Source organism: Haliotis rufescens, unplaced genomic scaffold (genome assembly GCF_023055435.1).
Source record: "Haliotis rufescens isolate VD_foot unplaced genomic scaffold, xgHalRufe1.0.p SCAF_18, whole genome shotgun sequence".
Classification (NCBI taxonomy): Eukaryota; Metazoa; Mollusca; class Gastropoda; order Lepetellida; family Haliotidae; genus Haliotis; species Haliotis rufescens.
This window is the reverse complement of record NW_025963868.1, coordinates 9,808,552-9,833,348: the sequence shown is the minus strand read 5'-3', so window position 1 is coordinate 9,833,348 and position 24,797 is coordinate 9,808,552. Positions and strand designations below refer to the sequence as shown.

Below are 24,797 nucleotides of genomic sequence, written 5' to 3'. Positions count from 1 at the left end.
TGGAAGTGATACCTTGGGGTTTTGAGATAATGTATTTGGAAAATAAATAAATAAAATGACGTAGACATAAGTAAATGAATAAATAAATAAATAAATAGATAAATAAATAAAATGACGTAGATGTGACAGAAAACGTCATTAAGTCAATACACACACAGACATGCATGGCTGCCCATGGTATTCCAGGTTAGAGTGGGTCCCCTGCAACCTGTGCTGGTATAGTATATGAGGCGACCAAAAAACTGGTGACTTGCTTGATAATCGCACCCCGACGGCATGATTCGCTGCTCACAATGTCTTTCACTGGACTGTCTGTCAGACAGCGGGAGCATTTGCTGAATGCGGCGTTAACAACAAACAAACAAACAAACAATCAAACATAGACATGTCAGTCTGACCAGTCACGTATTTAGGACCGCTTTAATATTATCTTGGTGTGACGAAATGCCCAATTTAAGGATATGGACTTTTGTCTTTGTCGTTATTTGTTTATTGTATTAAAGGTTTACGGATTAAAAAGTCTTTATTTTAAACCTGTGTAAATACGCGACCATTTTAATTATTTGAAGCACCGCCGAAGAGCGTCTGAAAAGGAAATACGTCTAAGCGCTTCAGAATTATGTTCAAGTGAACGTTTTATTTAAGTACAACATCTAAGCTGCATGCAGACTCGTTGTTTTACGCCGCTGTCATCAATATTCCAGTCATATGACGACATTCTGTACCAAACCAGTGATTTATAGCATGAGCAACGTCCCATAGCGGTAAACGATGACGCGCACTCAGCCAGGCCACAGAGACTGGCGACCTGACTGACCATGAGTACATTCGATTATCAATTATTTTTTGTTTCCGTTTTATCCTGATAAATATACAACAGAATGGAAATGTTAACCCACTGGATAATAGGGGGTGGGTTTCAAGCAACATTCTTGGCGCCGGAATATACTTTGCGGAGTTGCGTACCTTAGTCGTGCCAGAATCCTATGATACTAGTATCGGATCCAGCTTCGCCCTGGTTACGATGATAGCCTAGTGGTTAAAGCGTTCGCTCGTCACACCGAAGACCCGGTTCGATTCCCTACATAGGGACAAAGTGCGAAGCCCATTTCTGGTGTCCAACGCCGTGATATATTGCTAAAAGCGGCGTAAAACCATACTCACTCATGTGCCCCCGTGACAACAGTATCGTGACACAGCAGCTACATCCCGTTCGGTGTGTCACAGCATTTCAGGGAAATATCTATATTAGATCATACACTATATATACGTCTCGGATAGGCATATCCTTGTATCAGGATAACCGGAAAGCGATTTGTCACAGTCATTGACAAAATAGGACTGGGGCACGCCCCGCTGACCAGATATTTACATCCAGGGCTGATTAAACCATCTCACAAATAACTACAGCAATCCGTGTAATTAAAATAGTTTGTCTCAAGCGCGAACAAATACACTCAGAGGGCTGTTTTTGTCTATTTCGCTGCCAAGACAACAAACCCCTCGCTGATAAACAACAGCCGAAATTCAAACAGGATTGTCCAGCGAAGTACCTGTCCAATCCGAGCCTCATCACTACCCAGTGTCACTCCGCGTGACGACTTAGCACCTGGGATTTTCCCAAACTGCATTTCTCAATCTGTTTTAATCCTTCTTGCCTGTCAATCAGTGATCATTAACAGTCTAACTGGACTTGGGAGCGAAGCGGACTGTTAATTACCTGAGGGTGATCGCGATTTACCTGGGATATCCCTCCGCCAACAGAGGTCACGGACAGGTGTGCAACGGTGGTGTGCAACAAGGAAGAGAGTCGTATGCGGCGTTTCGAAAGTTAAATATTCGTGATATTGCCGTGACATATGCCGAAATGGCGTCTTGGATATGTTTAAGTGTTTGCATAATTACAGCGTTCGTTTTGGAACCAGGTAAGTCATCACCTGTCATACTAGAGCATTATACACCTGTAGTTGTATCGAGGATTGCGGACATTTTGAAATAGCTGTGTGACACTAGATACCAACAGGACGTTGGGTTTGAATGCTGTGGGTAATGGCTTCGCGTGGTACGCGCGTTTATCGTTCCGTGTTCATGCTTAATGCGATAACGTGTGTGAAAACTGTGTTAAAACGGGAATATACGATACTTACAGCATACTGACACATGTAAAATAATATTAGTATATAATGTTGTTTGTTGTGTTGTGAAAACGATGTTGTAAGAGAAGGTTACTATTTGAGCAAGTGAGATCAACTTGTGACCTGTCTGATTGTCAAATGTAGTACAACACGCCAGTCTATGTATTTTTAGTCATCGGGGTAATGCCATATCACGAAACGACATTTTTTGTGGGATTTCGTTTGAGAAACATTTCGAATTGTGGGTAGCGACATCGTTTTGGGAAAATAAAACACACACCTGGGGATTCCGTGTCAAAATAGGCTCGCGTTGAGTGCTGCATACAATATATAGTCATGAATCCGAAGATCCAATGAAAATAATGAAAGTGTTTGTACTTATCTAAGTCAAACGTTTGACAAGTTTGTCAGCCATACTAAGCAGAGATATAAATACAGATATGTATTCAAATGAGTACAGTTATATCAGTTATATGTTATTGCATTTAATCAGCAGTAGAAACTAACATTTTTATTCCGCTAGTCCTTATAATAATAAGATATAGCAAAACCCTTAAAAAGGGAAAATTTCTACTAGTCCTTATGATACCTTAACTATTGGGCAGTTTGGCAAGGGGTGCAGGCTAAAACGGCACCTCAGCAAAACGTCACGATTTCTCTGGCGAAAACGGCACCGCATTTGGCGAAAACGGCTACTATGTGTCGGGCGAAAACAGCATCTCTATTTTTATTAATGATAAGAACGATTTTTGTAGTAATATATATGGTTTCTTTACATGGTCACAGTTATCACAGCATGTTGTTGTTTTCTGACATTCTTCTCTCATGCAACACATCGAAAGGCCATTGTGAATAATTTGGATCTGACAGCACCATGTTAGGCCTCTTAAATACAGTTTCAGCTCAAATTGAGTAAAGGTGCTTAACACTTCAAAGCGTATAGTGTTTTCACATTAAGTTAACTGCGCCTCACAATCAGTCGGCGAGTAAATTGGAGTAGGGGTCTAATTTCTTACTTGTTTTATTTCACAATTATTTTTGTTTGTAAGAGGCGACGTGAGCTTAATTTCTATTATTTTTCTTCAAAGCATGTCATGTTTTCACAATAAGTTGTGTTGCATATAAGCTTAGTACAATTATAGTCAGAGTAGAGGCTAATTTTTTAATGTAAACTTGTTTTAGCATCTCACAATTATTGGTGTTTGCAAGTTACCATATAAGTTCAATAGCACCTATTTGACCAAGGTAAAAAAAAAAAAAGGTGCCATTTTCGCCAGGCAATAGTTGCCGTTTTCGCTTGAGTCGAGGTGCCGTTTTTGCCAATTGGTGTCGTTTTCGCTACAACCCTTGTCAAGGACTTCTGGACTAGTGCCAATGTCTAACACTGATTTAATGCAATTACAAAAACAATGTTAAAAATAGGCCCATCTCTGAATGTAAGAAAATAAAAATATTATTCATGTTAATAATCCCAATTTCAAACAAAATAGGGGCGGTTGGGTAGCAAGCCTAGTGGCTAAAGCATTCGCTCGTCACATCGAAGACCTGGGAAGCCCATTTCTGGTGTCCCCCGTCGTGATAATTGCTGGAATATTCCTAAAAGCAGCGTAAAACCATGCTCACTCACTCAAACAAAAATAACATATTTTTTTCAATTTGTCTGCCACCCGGCCACAGGCTCTCTGTTTAGAATCCTGGATAAATCCCAAGTATGCCCGATCTGGTTTGTCAGGGCCAGATTTTGAGGCGCACCATTTTCAGGTTAAGGGGAATGGACTTGATGCTTCATAACCATAGTACCTCGGGGGGGGGGGGGGGGGGGGGGGGGGGGTCATGGATTGGAAACTCTGTTGTCGATGTTTGTAGATTCTGCAACCAATTGTGGAAATATACACACATGCACTTTCAGTAAGCAATAATAAAAAAGTCAACTGTTACAAAAGGGAATAAATGTCTGTTTGCATGTTTAAAACCAGCTTTCGACCCACATGTTAATATTCTGCAGTGTATTTGACGAATTCTGTGGCAGATAAATGCAGTATGGTATTTTCTGCAAGATAGGTACATTTCTCTACTGAAGGGTATTTCTGCAAAATATTCCCTGACTGGAATACAGTGGGGACTATGTCATATCATGTATATAGACGTACTTGTTACAGACATTTCAAGCATTCTTATGTCAGAAGTAATGTTTCAATAATTTGTGTCTTGAGCATTGTTTTGCATTTCAATGGAAAGACTATCACAACACTCTTGTCAAAACCCTGTTCAATAGTACTAGAACCTGAACTTTATCACCATCCAGGTATTGTCCAGATATTTATGAAATTTGTTAGCTTAACTGTGGATAGAAAGTTATTATCACACATGCACTGCCAAAAAACATAGAAACGGGCTCCGTCTGTCTGTCACGTTTCGTTTCTGGAGCATAACTCAGAAACTGTTCAATATTTTTTCATCAAACTTTGCAGGTCTGTCAAGTACATGCTGAACTGGTGCCTTTTGCTATTGAGAAATTTTAGAAATTTTTATTTTTTACGTTTCCATGGCAACAAGATTGACTTGGGTTCTGTGAGGGTAGGGTTCGTTTTCGGAGCATAACTCAGAAACCGTTCAATATTTTTTCATCAAACTTTGCAGGTCTGTCAGGTACATGCTGAACTGGTGCCTTTTGCTATTTAGAAATTTTAGAAATCTTTATTTTTTAAGTTTCCATGGCAACAAGATGGACTTAGGTTGCAAACTCTCTTTTTTTTACAATTTTCATGACAAGTTCCACCTCGGTTAAAAAAGATTAGGGTTTGTTTAGATTTAATTATGTCATAAATTCTGCAACGGGGGTGGGGGTTATAGCCACGTTAGTGGCAAACTCTTGTTTATACTAATAATATAATACATAACATGCATAACACAGTCCAACCTCCCTTCCCTATATTTTGATGGGTTGTTCTTATTGACTAGGGAAAGACAGGGCACTGGCCATGCTTGACATTACAAACACTAATAAAAATATGTCAAGAACAAGCCCCTACACATTCCACAAATCAAACAGAGAGGGATTTTACAATTGCTTCAAGCACTATTGTGGACTAATTTTGAGGTGAGGTGAAATTGGGTTTAGCTTCGTGTCCAAGATTATTGCACTTATATAGCGATGTGCATGCACGTGTGTGTGTGTGTGTGAGTGGCTGCTTGTACTAGTCCGGCCAATGCCGATTTATAGTGCTAGAGATACCATGCTGCAGTTTAACATGAATACCCCCCTCAGACACAGTATACTGACTCCGAGCCGACCAGTCCTTGTTTTACCCCCTGTGTGACAATCGCCAGACAGGGTAACAACAAGTACCATCATTTAATGTCTTTTGGTATGACGCGGCCGGGGATTGAACCTTGGACCTTCCACTCTCTGGGCAGACACTCTACCACTAGACCACGGAGGAGGTCCAACTAATTTTGAAGGTTGAGTGAAGGGTTGTATAACAAAATATCATGACCAAAATGTTATTGTGGTCCCTTGAGGGGTGGACATGGTGGAGCTGATCATGCTAGTTAAACTTAAATGATCTTGTACTGTGTATCATATGTATGTGGATATCTCAGTTTTTAATCATGTTACTTTGTGTAATGCGGGTGATCTGTCTGTAGACAATTGAGTTTTTTCTTTCTGTTCCAGCCACAGGGGCAAGGCTGACCACATCACCGACACAAATAACTATTGGGGGAAGTAACCCAACATCTGAGTTGACTGTAAGTTGTACTCCAGATGCAAATGGGATAACAGAACTGTATAGCATAGAGATTGGCAGGAAACCTTCTACTGGTGATAATCAGCCTATAATAAGAATGAGCAACACAGGTTCGTCAGTAACAGTAGTGGACACAAGTCTACAGCAGCGGATAAGTACCTCCGGTTCTATCACTGGAGCAACAGGAAACATACAGTTCATCCTGACAGATCTGAGATGCACTGATGCTGCTTCTACATACTATTGCTCCACCCTATACTTGGCAGGATCCATTGGAAGTGATGAGACACCCACCAACATCACAGCTATAAGTAAGTTTGAAAGGCTTGAATACAAAAGTGTAATAAAACTTTGATGTGAAACCCATTCTACACCATTATACTCACTGAGGCCAATGAGACCAAGGTCTATAGTTTCATGTCAAAACCTGATGATGACTACATTGATCCCGAATTTCTCCCCTTTGGGACTGTGGTTTGCAATTCTTTACTTAAGTCCCATAAACATGATTTGATGTTTTGAATGGGTAATTTAACCTTGGAAACTTTTTCTTGTTGTAAGCATGGGAAGAGCTGGTTAAATGGATCAGTGGTCAGGTTGGTGACTTGATTCATTGCATGTCATCATACCCCAAAATACCAATCACAGCTTTGTCTTGTCAGGCTTGATTATCTATTGACAAAGTAGACACATCTTATGGATAACAACTTCTGTATTTTACTGCAATGGCACCGTTTAGGTATAGATCCTTATACCATTGTCAAACCAGGCAAGGCTCTATACCGAAATGTCGCCATTACGGTAAAATAAAGAATTTATTGTCTATAAATTGTGTCTACTTTTTCATCTGTCAACTTCTAAGAAATGCCTATCAAACAATTAATTATTTATTGGTCCCCAGCGAAGGGTTAAAATAGGTCTTCAACAACCCCTTGTTGTAAGATGGGACTATGCTAATTTTAAGAGGCAACAATAGGATTGGGTGGTCAAGACTTGCTGATTTGGTTGATGCATGTCATCGTATCCCAATTGCATAGATTGATGCTTGTGATGTCAATCACTGGATTGTCTGACCCAGACTACACCCATATAGCTGGACTATTACTGAGTGCGTCGTGAAAATACAAACAGATATTTACAGGCAGTTCCAGAGCTACATGTTCAATTAACTTGAGTACAGAAAGACATGCATTAAATGAAAAACTCAAATGTATAAGAACAGCATGCGTAAATACCCAATGAAGCCTTTTCAACATGAGTACGAAGGAGCTAATTTCCCAAACACAATTACAAGCTAATTTACTTTCCGAGTCCAGCCTATATATTTGGAACAGTTATATACATCTAAAACATTATTCAATGTTTTTTAAATCTTAAATGTTCACAAATTTTGGGCAATGTTGGGAAAAACCCAATAGAGTGATGAATAGATGACTGAAAAAATATTGGTTACCCAATGAGATGTAATAATCCAATTAAAATAGAAACCCTAGAGTAAAAATTCAATTACTCAAGAAGTTATCTGGAGCTCTGCAGTTCTGTTATATTGTTGACAGCAGCTTCCAACAAAATACGTCAGAAACCTATGATCGTGGGTTCAAATCCCGGGTCGCCGTGATTATGTTTCTAGGTTTGTCAGCACCATACCCCTGCTCAAGAGTTTCACCTAAGTGGTAAACGTCTGAGACCTGCATCACTTCGGGCTTTCCTCCCAAATTATTCTGACACTCCGTGATGTAACTGGAATACTGTTAAAAGCGGCATTAAACTCACTCACTCATACAAGACAAATCTTTGCTATTGCTCCTCCTTGGTCAAGCAATTGAAATGTTTGGTTTGACCTTCTGTTCATTTCTGTCGCGCTGAAGACCCGGGTTCGATTCCCTGCATGGGTAAGTACAATGTGTGAAGCCCATATCTGGTTTTCCCCCGCCATGATATTGCTGGAATATTGCTAAAAGAGGCGTAAAACCACTCACTCACTCTGTTCATTTCTATCTTCCAGCTTACCCGGAACAGATAGAGATGTTCCCTACTCCCGACAGGGCCACTTATGACAATGGTCAGCTGATCTCATTCAGGTGTACAGGCAGGATGGGGAACCAGTTTGATGTGAACAATCTCCAGAGCCTGTGGACATGGGAGTGGCGATCTATAGACAACGAGTTTGCCTCCTGGACACGATATCCAAACGACCAAAACATCACCTATGAGACTCCTACTCCCGTGTCTGTGTCAGGGGGGTGCCAGTATAACGGGGCGTCAACACTGCTTCATACAGTCTCGAATCTAGACAATGGGAGACAGTTCAGGTGTTCTGTCATTAATGAAGACTACAGTACCAACAAGACAGTTTTTCTTGTTGGTAAGTTGTCTTAAACAGCATTCCCTAATTCTTTTGTTGAGAAGCTTGCCAGCAGGTTTTATCATGAATACATTAAGACAGGTATATCATGTGTATAGGGGGTAGCCTCGTGGTTAAAGCGTTCGCTCGTCACGCCGAAGACCCTGGTTCGATTCCCGACATGGGTACAATGTGTGAAGCCCATTTCTGGTGTCCCCCGCCGTGATATTGCTGGAATATTGCTAAAAGCAGCGTTAAACCATACTCACTCACTCACTCACTCATGTGTATATGCAGCAACCTATTGTACTACATGTATCAATGCATCATAATTATGAAATGGTTTGTCTGTGCAAGATGTCTCTGAAACCTTAGATATTACTTCAGCAAACTTGCCACATAGATTGGTCCAGTGGTGAACTGGTGCCTTTTGCTAGTTTGGGATAATTTATTAATTAATTCTTTCGACTTTCCATGACAACTACTTTGACTTGGACAGAAAATGGCAGAAGGGCTTGTTCCTGGAGCAGATCTTGAAAACTGAACAATATTTTTACAGCAAACATGGCACATGGATAGGTCAAGTGGTGAACAGGTGCCTTTTGAAAGTTTGGGAGTTTTTAAAATATTGTTTTTTTTAGTTCCATGGCAACAAGTTTCAAGCTTCAAGTTTGTCCACGACAAGTTGCCTTTGTGGGGGATATTAAGAAGTCTGTCCTCCATGTTTTCTGTGGCCTGATGGCAATACAACATTGGGGATTACGCTTTCTCAATACCGTACAAATTCTAGTACCTAGTACCACTTTACCATAGGCATTGTGAATTCCTAACTTGTACAATGTTGACAAATTAAGGTATCAATTGTTAACAATAGCTATTACAGGTGCTATGCTCAGAAGGGGTGTTTTTAGTGTTTCTGTAAAAAAACGAAAATGTACACAAGAAAATATGGACTTGATGTAGGGCTCAGCCAATGCAGTGATGATGAACGTTTCCATTTGCAGCTAGCAATCCACTGATTGAAGAGTCATGGGAAAACTAATAGAGGATAGCATCATAGATTCATTCCTCATACTCGTTACATCACAAGGGTGTGTTATGTCATGTCTATTGTGTTTCTGGCGTTACACAGCAACCCATGCTTGCCGTAAGAGGCGACTATGCTTGCCCTAAGAGGCGACTAACAGGATCGGGTGGTGCCAGTCATCGTATCCCAACTGCATGGATTGATGCTCATGATGTCAATCACTGGATTGTCTAGTCCAGACTCAATTATATACAGACCATCGTCATATAGCTTGAATATTGCTGAGTGCGGTGTTAAAGGATAAACAAATAAAACATCACTAAAGTGTGTTTTTCCATTGTTCTGGCGTTACACCACCATGGTGATCTGTCCATGGTTTCATCAAGTTCCCCTTCTTTGTAACTTCCCTGTGTGTGCGCATGCCGAGGAATGACGACTCAATTTCGATGAGATCGGAGCAAGCGTTGGTTCAGGGCTTTTCATAACTGTATAAAGTGCATGATATTCTTTATTCGACGTGGTGTAAGTAGGTTAGTGCCCCTCTGGAGATGATATGAATTCAGCACTGCTGTCTAATTCATCTGTGCCACAATTCGCTGTGCAGAGTTGCGTCCCTTGGGCACCCCAGAAACCTATGATTGTGGGTTTGAATCACAGTTCTCCCGATTATGTTTCTAGGTTTGTCAGCACCATACCCGTGCTCGTGGGTTTCATGGAAGTGGTGAACGTCTGAGACCTGCATCACTTCAGACTTTCCTCCCACATCATGCTGACACGCCGCGATATAACTGGAATACTGTTCAAAGTGGCAATAAACCGCACTGAGTCACTCACTCAAGTTCCATATTTTTACAAACTATTTTCTTATGTTTCCAGGACAAGCACCCATAACTTCTGCTCCTGGTTCAAATACTGGCGGTGAGTTCTCCCAGAAAGAATGAATTTCAATATCGGTACCTATAGCTCTATCAAGGCAGGACCTGTGTGCAGAACATATTTTTAATGGTTCAAATAGGCTCAAAAGTTCATGGAGTTATGCTTAGTTCAGAGATGAGAAATCAGCAGCTATTAGCCGGTAGCATCAATATGAAAGTTATGTCAATAGTAGACCCTAGTGTTGATGTTAGAACCTGGTGTCGACATAAGACCCTAGTGTCGACATTAGACCATGGTGTAACGCAGAGAAGACTTGGCTGTGAATGTTTGAAATGAGACTGTACAATAATCAACCACTGCCTAAACATGCTTACGGAAGCACATTAAGCGTTCATCAGTGTTTGTTTCATAAGTCTCATGTATACATAGTTGTTATTTATACATAATCCTGAATACATTTCAAAAATTACTTGTATGCAACCTTTAGAAAATATGAACTAATGCAAACACTTACTTGAGCATGTTGAGTGTCTTAAAATTATCTGCGAGACAGTCTGGAGGAAAATTTTATGCAGCCTGACTGAATAGTTACCAGCTACGGACAGGCAGGCAGGCGGTTATTTCGGACACTGCTTGTAACAAGTAGTATGCACAGTTGTAGTTGCCGATGGGACTAGGGTCAGTACACTTTGCGCGAATGGGTAACTGTTGAACATGTCTCTGTTGTGTACATCAGGTGCTTGCCTCTTGTTTCAGAAGCTGGAGTGGATGGTGGCATGATTGCCGGTATTGTCGTGGCTATCCTGGTTGTCATCGTCATTGTCGTCGTTGTCATCGTCGTCATTCGCAAGAAAAAAAGTGGTGGCGAGCATTGTGAGTATACCACTGGATCTCTCTTCCTAGCTTTCACCGAAGTGGTGAACGTCTGAGACCTACATCACTTCGGGCTTTCCTCATACATTAAGCTGACACGCCGCGATATAACTGTAATACTGTTAACAGCGGCGTTAAACCCAACTCACTCACTCACTCTCTTCCTAGCTCGGGGTGTTGGGGTAGCCTAGTGGTTAAAGCTTTCGCTCGTCACGTCGAAGACCCAGGTTCGATTCCCGACGTGGGTACAACGTGTGAAGCCCATTTGTGGTGTCCCCCGCCATGATATTGCTGGAATATTGCTAAAAGCGGCGTAAAACCAAACTCACTCACTCACTCACTTCCTAGCTTGTATTACCCACAGGGTCGGGCTCTGGGTCTCCCGGGCGGTCAGGTAGCCTAGTGGTTAAGGCGTTCGCTCGTCACGCTGAAGAACCAGGTCGATTCCCAACGTGGGTACAATGTGCCTATTTCTAGTGTCCCCTGCTGTGATATATCTGGAATATTGCTAAAAGCGGCGTAAAACCATACTCACTGTGAAGGAGGATCACTGGATTGTCCGGTCCAGACTTAATTAATTACAGACAACTGTCATATAGCTGGAATATTTGCCGAGTATGGTGTTAAACAACAAACAAGCACACAAACGAGACAAAAAAAAATAGGCCATATGTATATAAAATAAATAAATGTACATCATTTCTTCAATACAGAATAGTTACTGTTATTTCATGTCCCAGTTGTCTAAAATAAGTCTTTCATTTTCATTTTCAGATGAGACAAAGGAAGAAGATGGAAGAGAGTAAGTGTGGATTCTGTAATGATTTGGGACAAAACTAAACAGTGCAATTTAGATCCTAGCGATATGGGTTAATTTGCATGCACACATTTATTGGCCTACTAACCACCCATTCTTACAGGTCATGGGGGCGGGACGCGATAAGATGCCATGATTTGCTGTGCAGAGTTGTGTCCCTTTGATCGAAGGTTCAAGTCCCAGATTATGAGCCTTGGTTTGCCTGCATCCCTTTCCTCCCGACTGATATGACTGGAGTACCTCTCACATCCCCATCCAACCCAAACCACTTGCACCTCCTTTCAGAGTCCATTATATGGAGTTGTGTCCCTTCGGGTCATCAGGATCCAAGGTTAAATAATATCTTATAAGGGGGTACCACATGTCCTTGGTTATCTAGTGTATCATAATACGTTAAAAGATGGAACTTGTTGTTACCCTGCCTGGCACTTGGAAATGAGGGGCTAAAACAAGGACTGGTAGGCTCGGAGTCAGTATACTGTGTCTGAGTGGGGTATTCATGTTAAACTGCGGCATGGTATCTCAGTGGGCTTGCACTATACGGGGCTAAAACAAGGACTGATCTGCTCAGAGTCAGTATACTGTGTCTGAGTGGGGTATTCTTGTTAAACTGCAGCATGGTATCTCAGTGGGCTGGCACTATACGGGGCTAAAACAAGGACTGATCTGCTCGGAGTCAGTATACTGTGTCTGAGTGGGGTATTCATGTTAAACTGCGGCATGGTATCTCAGTGGGCTGGCACTATACGGGGCTAAAACAAGGACTGATCTGCTCGGAGTCAGTATACTGTGTCTGAGTGGGGTATTCATGTTAAACTGCGGCATGGTATCTCAGTGGGCTGGCACTATACGGGGCTAAAACAAGGACTGATCTGCTCGGAGTCAGTATACTGTGTCTGAGTGGGGTATTCATGTTAAACTGCGGCATGGTATCTCAGTGGGCTGGCACTATACGGGGCTAAAACAAGGACTGATCTGCTCGGAGTCAGTATACTGTGTCTGAGTGGGGTATTCATGTTAAACTGCGGCATGGTATCTCAGTGGGCTGGCACTATACGGGGCTAAAACAAGGACTGATCTGCTCGGAGTCAGTATACTGTGTCTGAGTGGGGTATTCATGTTAAACTGCGGCATGGTATCTCAGTGGGCTGGCACTATACGGGGCTAAAACAAGGACTGATCTGCTCGGAGTCAGTATACTGTGTCTGAGTGGGGTATTCATGTTAAACTGCGGCATGGTATCTCAGTGGGCTGGCACTATACGGGGCTAAAACAAGGACTGATCTGCTCGGAGTCAGTATACTGTGTCTGAGTGGGGTATTCATGTTAAACTGCGGCATGGTATCTCAGTGGGCATGTTAATAGAATAGATCCTGGTTGTCGTGAAATGATAACACAGTGATAGAGGAGGGGTCTCCCCAAAAAACAAAACCAAGGAAGGGTGCCATAAATAAATGGTGGTTCTATTTTTTCAAATAAAAAAAATAAAATTTGAACATTATTTGAGATTAGTCATGATAGTAGTTGCAGATTGTAATTGAATCGACTGTGGTGTCTGCAGACTCCTGATAGAGAGGACAAAGTGTGACATAAATGTCACTGTAAAATGTTTAATATTCTGCACTATAAGCTGATTTAGCATAATGTAAACTCACCAAACTCTCCTACCAAGACAAGTTTATTCCACAGAAAAAAATGATAGTGAACGGTACAAATAAAAAAATTTAATATTTGTTTACCCAAGCTAAATTGTTTATTCAAGAATCTGTAAAATATAGCATTAGACAGTGTGATCTACCCCACGTGTAGAAAGTCAGTTTGATCTTGTTGATAAGAATAACATTGGAATTGTAAAGTTGAAGCAAAATTGTTAAATGGCTAAAAGCACCTCAGATTCTGTAGGCAAAATATTCTTATGTATTTTTTGTGTTTCAGTAATTTACGTCCTCAGTCGAATCAGCATATGTTATGTGAGCCCATGTACAAAACCCTTGATAAAGTCACTGCTGATTTGCCTTTCATTCTAGCATGATTACCCTGCATTAAGAAAGCCTACCCCTCTCGCTTCCCGACTGTACAAACCTGTCACCTCTCGCTGCTTCTCTCCCTTCAGAACGGGGTCCCCTTGAAGACCCGGGTTAGAATAGGTCTTCAGCAGCCCATGCTTGTTGTAAGAGACGACCAACGGGATCGGGTGGTCAGACTCACTGTCTTGGTTGATGCATGTCATCGATCCCGAGTAGAATGATGCTCATGATGTCAATCACTGGATTGTCTAATCCAGACTCGATTATTTACGGACTGCCATCCTATAGTTGGAATATTGCTGATTGCGAGTAAACAACAAACAAACAAATAAAAAATGGGGATTGCTGACAAGAATAGTTTCATATTTATAGGAACCATTGCTCATTTTATGCATTACTGATTCTTTGTCAAAGGCCCGATTTTAAAAGCCCCAATGGTTCAGCTCACAAAATAATATTCCCTCCAAAGGTCCTTCCACCCAGGTACTGAATAAAGCTGACCGAAGTTGTACTTTGTGCAGACGCTGATGCTGCTGTTTAACACTGGCTGCGTTAACTCACTCACCCCACGCACTGTCGCTCCTGACATGAATGTTGTTTTATGCATGCTTACTAATTTACTAATTCTAGGTGAAAACACATGTAATGTGTTGGTGCAGTATCACACAATAGTTCTCTGTATCATGGTACACAGTATCGCACAATAGTTCCCTGTATCATGGTACACAGTACACAGTATCGCACAATAGTTACCTGTGGACACGCACACACACACGGACACACACACACACGGACACACACACCACACATGGACACACACGCACACGGACACACACACACAGTGTTCGGCTCCGTGCCTCTAGTACTTCTCACAAATCGGAAGGCTGCTGGTTTAATCCCCTGCTGGGTTAGAACACATTAGGAGGCTAAAACAAGGACTGGTGTGCTGGGGTCCATATACTTTTTCTGATTGGGGTATCCATATCAAACTGCGGCATGGTATCTCAGTGGGCTAGCACTGAAGAAAACCGACATTAGTCCCGACTAATACAAGCAGCCACACACGTGTGCAATTCGCAATATAAGTGCATTAATCTTGAATGCGATGTTAAATCCTCTTTTCACCTTAGACCCGTGAAGATCCGGGGTAGAACAGGTCTTCAGCAACCCATGCTTGTCGTAAAAGGTGTCTAACGGGATCGGGTGGTCAGGCTTGCTGACTTGGTTGATACATGTCATCGATCCCAAATGCGTGGATTGATGCTCATGATATTAATCACTGGATTGTCTGGTCCAGACTTGATTATTTACAGACCGTCGTCATATAGCTGGAATATTGCTGAGTGCGTCATAAAACAACAAACAAACAAACCAACTTTTCACCTCACCTTTGTTGTTATCTGCCAAATTTCAGATGTCAGAAAAGGGAAAAAATAACTGATATCAGACTCAACGTAGGAACTTTGTCTCTGTTCACAGTGAAAGGCCGGAAATGACCCCCAATGTTGTGTACAGCACCCCGGCCAGCTATGACCAACGGGTGAGTACCTTCGATAACATAACAAAGTGCTTAGTTTCTGTTCCTATAACATGATATGACAAGATAGGAAACCACACCAGGATATCATCCGTTTCTCTCATGAAGGTGTGCTTAGAATAATGTTTAAGCCGTGATTTCACTCAATGAAGTAACTGGGACGGTCGGGTAGCCTAGTGGTTGAAACGTTCGCTCGTCACGCCGAAGACCCGGGTTCAATTCCAGACATGGGTACTATATGTGAAACCCATTTCTGGTGTCCCCCGCTGTGATATTGCTGGATTATTGCTAAAAGCGGCGTAAAGCCATACTCACTCACTCAATGAAGTAACTGTGTATGAATATGTTTGAGTTATCCCCATTTGTCATAGGGTGCCATTTGACCTGTAGCCATGTCTTTATCACACATTGTGAAACCTCAATCTAAACTTATTGGGAACACTGCATCGATGTACGGAGCTTATAAGTAATTCTGGGAGGAGGGGTAGGTAGCTAAGTGGTTATTGCATTCGCTCGTCATGCCGAACACACGGGTTAGTTCCCGAAATGGGTATATCGTGTGAAGCACATTTCTGGTGTACCCCGCCATGATATTGCTAGAATATTGCCAAAAGCTGCGTAAGATAGTACTCACTCACTAAAAGTAGTTCCCTATAAGTGACTCCATTTGCATATTTATCGAATCCAAAATTCAAGTTTATCGGATTGGTTTATTGAATCGATAATTTGGCTGCAACGAATACACTGTGGCGAATACGATTCATATCACAAATATAGGGTAACGAATATGAATATTAATTCACGAATACAATAACAAGTCAGCAGCTGATGTATTATTTGTTATATTCAGTGAAACAATAACAACATAAATTATTTGACATGGTCTGTTAATTATTAATATATTATACATTTATATACTGCACTTATCCAGGTACTAGTATGTGCTCTGAAGCGATAATGACCAGTGACCACAATACCGTCAAATTTGATATTATAAGAGTGTTGTCTTGGAAGGAATCTATGCATATGATATGTTCTTATGGATGTTTTTTGGTACAGGGTATGTAAATGCACATGATTGCATATTCATGAATATTCAATTCTAGTGGCCATGAATGGATACGGTTCGATTCACCAAATATGCGAGTGAATCGTAACAGCCCTTATCGATAACACTATCTATTTTCTGACAAACACATTTCCCAATTTACTTGATAAACTAAACATGAGTGTCAAAACTTTTTATTGTCTGAAATTTGATAAGGACTCCAGTCTTCTCAGAATTAGAAAATAAATATGCTTGTTAATTGAACAAGAATTGAAACCTCCCTCTGTGCCTGCTTGCCAGTCACATTATATATGACTATTTTTCCCCCTAACTTGTAAACATTGGAGGATAAGGTTTGGAAATATTTATATCCTGTGGACAAATATTATTTTTCCACATCGCAAGCCTCGTTTTAATGACAAGATGAATAGGGAAAATCATTATTGTGTTTATTATGTTTCAGCAATAAACAAAATTAATAAAACAATTATATACAATTAAATATTTCCATGATTTATTTAAGTTAAATTATTTTATGCATCATGCTAAAAGGTTATTGCATTCAATTTCAATTTCTTTTATCGTGACAAATTTTGATGCCTTTTGCAAATATAGCATAAATAGGAATGGATTGTGAGACATATAATAATATAGCATAATATTGAAGCCAAATTATTTTTTCTAACTTCTAAATACAAATATTTTTGGAAAGAAAATCAGATTTAATATCACAATTAAGTTTTTGGCAACATATTTATGGTTATAGGTCATTACAGGTCATTACAGGTCATTACAGGTCAAAGTGACCTTAGGATCATGGTCACAGCAACCTAACAGCCATGGCCACAGTGACCTTGGTTATATTCATAAATGTCATGCTGACCTTTTGTTTTATAGACATAGGTCATGGTCACAATGACCTACTTTCTGGACACAGGTAACAGGTGGCAGAATTCATTGTCATTTTCACTCTCACCTTTTGACCTTGACCTCTAAAGAAGTGAACAAAAACTTTCAAATAATAAGTCCACATTGACATGGCATGGAAATTATGACAATCTTTTAAATTCTGCCACCTCACCTTGTCTTGCAGGAAGACGATGACAAAAAAGATCGAAATGCTAACGCAGAAGGCCTACATTATGCCGACCTTGACCTTGCTAGACTACCTGAGAAAGGAGAGCCTGCCTACAGACAAAAAGATGGGCCAACCGAATATGCATCCATCCGTCTGTTTTGAAAACATGTTCTGTGATAGAAACATTAGTACACATTGATGTCCGTCTGAACATCAGTTTGTCTACACTGTGCATTACGAAGAGTTATTCCCCTATTGGAATAGAGAAACACTCCAGGACCCACTTGTACAGAATGATCTTGGCACTTAGACTTTTGATACTCCTATACTGACAATATTTGTCATGCTAAGACTCTTAATTAAACTTAGATTTACGACACTTGTAGCTCCTATACTTTAACATAGATTTCCAACAGTTGTAGTACTAAGATTATTGTTATTTCTATACTTTAACATAGATTTAAATTACAATAGTTGTGATGCTAAGACTATTGTTCAGGTAAATGACTGATGTTACCCTCATTCTTAGTCGACGTTCTACTCAACAGCTGAATAGGAAAACATTCCGACTGTTTTCAGTTTTTTCACGTGTTTTTACATCTGTGAAATATTTTTCAAAAATAATTGTTTTGACTATATGTTTGTTTTAGTAGCACAAAACAAAAGTTTTCCAACATGGTATGAAGTTTATCATAAGTTTCAGACGTATGTTTCATACAATGAATGAAATTATTTTTGTATGCTTGTTCCACATGAATATTTATAACTACAACTGCTTGGCTTAATAGGCTATTTGTTAGGTTTAAATGGCATATCTTCATATGAATAGCAGTAGCAGTGTAGTAAGGTATACGAGAATGTGGCTCTCGGACGATTGGAACAAAACTACTTTGTACATAGTCTCCTGGTGGCTCAGTACTCTGAGATACAGGCGGCCAACTCACAGCCTATGATTGTTGTATGAGGCGACTACACGAATAGGCTGCCTGTCATACTACCCTTATGCTCAAAATATCAAAATCACTGGATTGTCTTGTCCAGAGTTGATTATTTACCAGCAGACATCATATATCTGGAATATTGCAGAGTGATGTTAAACAACAAACATTTTGAAAGATACCGTATCTGATGTAATAAGGGCCCAACTCTAATAAATAAGCGCCTGCGGAGATATTTGCTAATATATTGGCTGGTGAACAATCCCAATTCCTTCCGATTGATCAATGTACAGAATACTTATTTATTCGTGTATAATACGCACTCGTGTGTTACAATACACCCTTGATTATGGGCAGTTAAATTCTAGAAAAATATATCTGTCGTGTATAATACACACAGACTTTTCTTTTGGGGGATTTCTTTAAAATTCCAAACTAAGCACCTTTGACAAATTTGGGTACAATGGTAGATCCATAGTGATGTACGATCTTCTCTACCGTGATTATTTACAATTTTGTTTGCCATGATAAGATTGGTAAAGACTTGATTTAATAATATTTTTGTATTTCATTGTTTGTATGCTATTTACGTGACATCATTGTTCAGATATATATACTTATACATCAAGAGTTTCTAATATTTTGTATAAAATATTCAGGTTTCTTATACTTCTCGTGTCATTATGTATCTAGCCATCGGGGCATTATCTCTGCTTTAGTGATGTGAATGATGATTTCTGGAAAATGTAAAACCCAATGTTGACACTGTCATTTCACTCAAATCATATATTGATGAAAGAGTGCTTACTGAAAATAGAATATTCCCACTCTGTGTAAAAGTGAAAAAAGACAAGCCGAAATTATAACTGTTGGTCTCTTTAGGCGTTGATGCAGGAAGTTCAATAAAACATGAATATCGTCAAAAACGAGGGAAAAGAAAGAACTAACATGTCCCTGTTCAACTATTTACTGAGAAAATATCATTTCAAAGCCTATTCCACCAATTTGTTTGAGTTAGTTCAATTCAAGTTAAATTAGTATTGGCTACTGCGGAGTTAGACATTACTTGCTACTGTGAAGTGACCACTCCCATGAGGCCCCTCCTACATAGGATGGGGGCACGGGTGGCCCAGTCGTCTAAGGCGCCGCGATTCGCTGTGCAGAGTTGCGTCCCTTGGGCACGCCAGAAACCCATGATTGTGGTTCGAATCCCGGTTCGCCCCGATTATGTTTCTAGGTTTGTCAGCACCATACCCGTGCTCGTGGGTTTCACCGAAGTGGTTAATGTCTAAGACCTGCATCACTTCGGGCTTTCCTCCCACATTAAGCTGACACGCCATGATATAACTGGAATACTGTTAAAAGCGGCGTTAAACCCAACTTACTCACTGACTCACTCCGACATAGGACACATACATCCAAGTAAACAGATGACCATTTCTCTCTAAACAGAAGCCTGTGTATCATAATCGTAAATCTGTAAGTATTCCCGCCCTTTGTCTGCTATAGATGTGAACAACAGCAACTGACGAAAGCAACTGCCTTCAAATGTTGGTATTCTTATATTTTGTGATCAGAATATTTCATTTATCCAATAAGTGATACATCATATATTTGATGGATTTTGTGTCAAATGATTTATCAAGCCTTTGTGTTTACTGCAGCCTTATCTTTTTTAAACCGCAACCTCAGTTACACAAATCCTGCAGGATGGATATCCTTTTTTCAAAACATTTTTTGTTGTGCAAAATCAACCGTTTTGGAAATTAATATTGCCTCTTGGTACTTTGACCAAGGATGTACATAAAATTAGAAATTGAATTGGTCTACTCTGAACTTGGTGTAAAGAGTATTATTTTTCAAATGTCACAATGTACAATGGATGCCAACATTTTCAGGTGTTAAGCAATGCCTACGTGTGCCTCTTTTTGCATTAAGGCTGAATATGTAATGATAGCTTTTGACTCGCTCACTCACTCATTCACCCACTCAATTGCCTTAAAAAAATTGTTGTAATTCAACATGTACATCGGGGGGCACGGGGGGCCCAGTCGTCTAAGGCGCTGCTGTGCAGAGTTGCGTCCTTTGGGCACGCCAGAAACCTTTGATCGTGGGTTCAAATCCCGGTTCGCCCCGATTATGTTTCTAGGTTTGTCAGCACCATACCCGTGCTCGTGGGTTTCACCGAAGTGGTAAACGTCTAAGATCTGCATCACTTCGGTCTTTCCTCCCATATTAAGCTGACATGCCGTGATATAACTGGAATACTGTTAAAAGCGGCGTAAAACCCAACTCACTCACTCACCATGTACATCGTACATCATATTTGATACGTTTCACATGAATTCATCAGACGCTCCCTCCAGAGTTGTCTCCCCTTCTTTATTACACTGTACTCTCACACTTGCATGAATCTTTGCTCGCAGGTCACTCAATACATTTCAGTGCTAAGAATTTGTGGGTTTGGGTTAATGGAACATGCACAATTTCTTTTCATCTGTTATGTGTGGTGTTTGATAAGATTTCATCACAAAACAGGGACACTTTACATGAGAATTAAGGTTTATATATTTTTTATTACAGATCCATGTTATTTTCATCTTGTTCTCGTGAATATTTTTTAAGTTCAATTCTTAAGTGTAAATTAAATTAAGTGTCTTAACATGGATGCTACCTACATCGAATGATATGCTGCAATCAAACTAGAAGATCATAACTTGTCTTTGTCTCAGGAGTTCAATCAGGAACCTGAAATATTGTCATACATAAGACTAAAAAAAATAGTAGTCTTTGTTCTCAGGCACCTACCACATCATCATAAAGTCTGTTGCACGTTTCGTTTATATTTCCATTTTCAAAAAAATATAAAATTCTTATACTTATTTGAAAATTGAAACAAAAACAAAACGTGCAATGAACTTTATGATGATGTGGGCAGTACCTGAGAACCAATGCTATTATTTTTTTTAGCCTAATACACTGTTCAACTTCTGATAGGGATAGTGAAAGACAGGGGCCCTTAGTTACTTCAGGATGGTCTGAGGTACAACAATTCGCTGTGCAGAGTTGCGTCCAGAAAACCAGAAACCTATGATTGTAGGTTTGAATCCCGGTTCTAGGTTTGTCAGCACCATACCGGTGCTCGTGGGTTTCACCGACGTGGTAAACGTCTGAGACCTGCATCACTTCGGGCTTTCCTCCCACATTAACCTGACACACCGTGATATGACTTGAATACTTTTAAAAGCAGTGTTAAACCGAACTCTCTATTTGTGCGTTCAGTTTATGGAAATCATTGCTTTTGATTATGAAGACGTTTAATTTATTTATAGGTGGTAGGGTGGTCTAGTGGTTAGTGTGTTCGCTCATCTTGCTGGAGGCCCAGGTTTTGTTTTCCCACATGGTCAAGATGTCAATCACTGGATTGTCTGGTGAAGACTTATTATTTACAGACCGCTGTCATATAGATGGAATATTGCTGAGTGCGGCTTTAAACAAACAAACAAACAAGCAAAAACAATGTGTGCGTTATTGCTGGAATATTGCTAAAACGAGTATAAAACAGCGAAATACCAAACATTTGCATCCAGAAAAGTCATTAGAAGGACAGGTTTCCCAGGTTAATGAGGGCCAGACTGACATGTTTTTACCTGCAATAATGGAAATATACCTATCAGAAGTTGACTAGTACTGTCCCTAACATAATAAATCAAAATGTAAAATGCGTGTGCTGTAGTGAGACTTTGCTGTAGTCAGAGACTGCTTCAAGCTAGGTGCAAATCTAGAAGGTAGGAAGGTAGATGTAGAAATTTGCTATCTCTTGCAAGTCAAAGTTTCAGAATTACTGTATTTAGCTCACCTGACGGAGTCAAGTGAGCTTATGTCATGGCCTGTGTGTACGGGATAAACATCTTCTCCACAAGAAGCACTGGACCAGTGAATCGGAAACTTTACATGACCTTTCCGCTAAAGATGACCCCCAGTTTCTTAAAGAACCTGATTTTCAATATGGCAGGCTTTAAGACATTATGCCATATCTCGGGCATTTTTGTTCATAATGTAATGAATTTGGTAAATGTAGGACCCAAGTGGTGGAGCATAACGTATATGTTCAGTTTTAGGGGATGTCTTAAGTTTTGACCTTGATTTGACCATTGCACTTTGACCTCACTGAAAGCTGAAACTGCTAATGGCGTGATGCTTTCACAGGGTATTAAGTAACAGTTGTGATTAATGTTGCCCTAAAAGAATAGATGGAAAAAAATAATCTGATCCTTCAAGGACAGTGAAAACAATAACAGATGCAATTCATGTTTTGCACGATGACTGTATTTGAGCATTGCAGTTGAGACAGTTTTAGAGCTAAGATCACTTTGTGAAAGAAGACCATGGTCCGTGTAATGCTTTGTTCAGTTGAATCGTTTGGTTCCAAACGAGTGCCAGAAGCTTTCTTCTCTCTCTCTTTCTCTCTGTGTCTGTCTCTCTTTGTGTCTCTCTCTGTTTTCTTTCTATCTTCCCCCTTCCTCCTCCCCTGAAGACGTATATTTCTCTCTTGTATATCATTTAGAATTTAGACAGCAATACTCAGTGATTTCTAGAATCAATCTGTATGCCTGTCTTCTAAAGTAGTTCTTTTCACAAATATTCACCCTCCATTCTGAAATTGAAACACTTCTGTTTCGTTTGTGACGAGCCTTGTTTGTTCATGGAGTAATATATTCCCAGGTTACGTGTACATAGATAGTTTCTCCGCCTTATGCCATGTAATACACAGCTTATACCTCCCTTGTACATAACTCACACACGATCCACAGAAACTGTCCATAACACATCTTTGATTAATTTATCCTAGATAACCATGGTAACTGATGGATCTGGTATATAACGATTGTTTGATTTTGTTAATCGCGCCAGACCAACTATATTTTTTTGTTTTACATTTTCTCTGACCAGTTGCAACCCTCCTCGATTATCCAGCACATCTCCATGTTATTATAAATACCCAGCACATATTCACTACCATAGTGATGTTTGAGTTGAGATCGAAAACACATGATGAAAATAGACGTCCAATCAACTTCTTCATGATTGAAACATTGAGTGCAGGGGCGGTCGGGTAGCCTAGTGGTTAAAGCGTTCGCTCGTCACGCCGAAGACCCGGGTTCGATTCCCGACATGGGTACAATGTGTGAAGCCCATTTCTGGAGTCCCCTGCCGTGATATTGCTGGAATATTGCTAAAAGCTGCATAAAACTTTACTCACTCACTCACCGATTTGACTTTATGTGTTGTCTCAGAAGGAATGCCTTCTTCTTCCCCAATACTCCGAAAACGTTTTTGTTTCGGCTAAAAGTTTGACAGTCTGATTTGGTTAAATACATTGAGCTCTCCCTTGGATGAGGCCACAGTGTTGAGTGTAGATGTATGCCGAACTCGTGTTGAGATGTGCTTTTTGATTGGTTGTGATGTCAATCCCATGAGCACTAAAATCTTGTGATTAGAGACTTGGAGCTGGCGACAGCATTTCCAAAACTGACCTGTGGAATCGGTCCTGCATATGTATCATTATTCACCCCCAACTGGCTTCCTCAGGAGATGTCCTTGGGTGAGATCAAGCGATGCCTTGTAGGAAATTGGGGGCGGTCGGGTAGCCTAGTGGTTAAAGCGTTTTCTCGTCACGCTGAAGACCCAGGTTCGATTCCTGACATGGGTACAATGTATGAAGCCCATTTCTGGTGTCCCCAGCCGTGATATTGCTGGAATATTGCTAAAAGCGGTGTAAAACATACACACTCTCACTCCTAAGAAATTGCATCAGAAAGCTTTGTGGACCATTGTGATGTCTTCGGTTTCCATGATGTCACAATGACATCACTCATCTCTTTGCCCACCAAGTTGGTTAGCTGAACACTTTTAGACTTTTATTGACTCATGTTGATAAATTTGGCATCAAAAGACACCTTTCAAGGTTTGTCAGCACCATACCCGTCCGTTCTCGTGGGTTTCACCGAAGTGGTAAACGTCTAAGACCTGCATCACTTCCCACATTAAGCTGATACGCCGCGATATAACTGGAATACTGTTCAAAGCGTCGTTAAAAACACAACTCACTCACTCACTCACTCACTCACTCACTCACTCACTCACTCACTCACTCACTCACTCACTCACTCACTCACTGTGAGACTGTGTAATACCCTGGATGACCAAGGATGAGTTGCAGTAGGCTGTAACAGAAAAATACAGTTGACTAATGGTCTCTTATGAAAGGAATAAACATGTTCAATAACAATGTAAAAGATCAAGTTGTAATTGCAAAAATGTTTCCAAAAGTTGTATGAGTCATCG

General features: G+C 40.4%; 1 protein-coding gene across 6 annotated transcripts in view; it reads left to right on the top strand.

Annotated features, from left to right (window-relative positions):
- Nucleotides 1-1,394: 1,394 nt before the first annotated feature.
- LOC124120181 overlaps nt 1,395-24,797 on the top strand; it is a 29,768-nt gene continuing 6,365 nt past the window's right edge. Inside the window, exons 1-9 of one of the 6 annotated variants that reach the window (XR_006858793.2) lie at nt 1,395-1,925; nt 5,812-6,195; nt 7,890-8,249; nt 10,132-10,173; nt 10,888-11,004; nt 11,779-11,806; nt 13,757-13,791; nt 15,328-15,388; nt 19,902-19,928. Coding sequence is in view for 5 of the 6 variants with exons in the window: in XM_046482929.2 (XP_046338885.2) it covers nt 1,868-1,925; nt 5,812-6,195; nt 7,890-8,249; nt 10,132-10,173; nt 10,888-11,004; nt 11,779-11,806; nt 15,328-15,388; nt 17,527-17,673 (1,197 nt within the window). In the remaining variant the exon portion in view is untranslated. Of the gene's footprint in view, nt 1,926-5,811; nt 6,196-7,889; nt 8,250-10,131; nt 10,174-10,887; nt 11,005-11,778; nt 11,807-13,756; nt 13,792-15,327; nt 15,389-17,526; nt 19,115-19,901; nt 19,929-24,797 lie in introns of those variants that run through there. The other 5 variants (XM_046482931.2, XM_046482930.2, XM_046482929.2 and 2 more) reach the window with 5 other exon arrangements.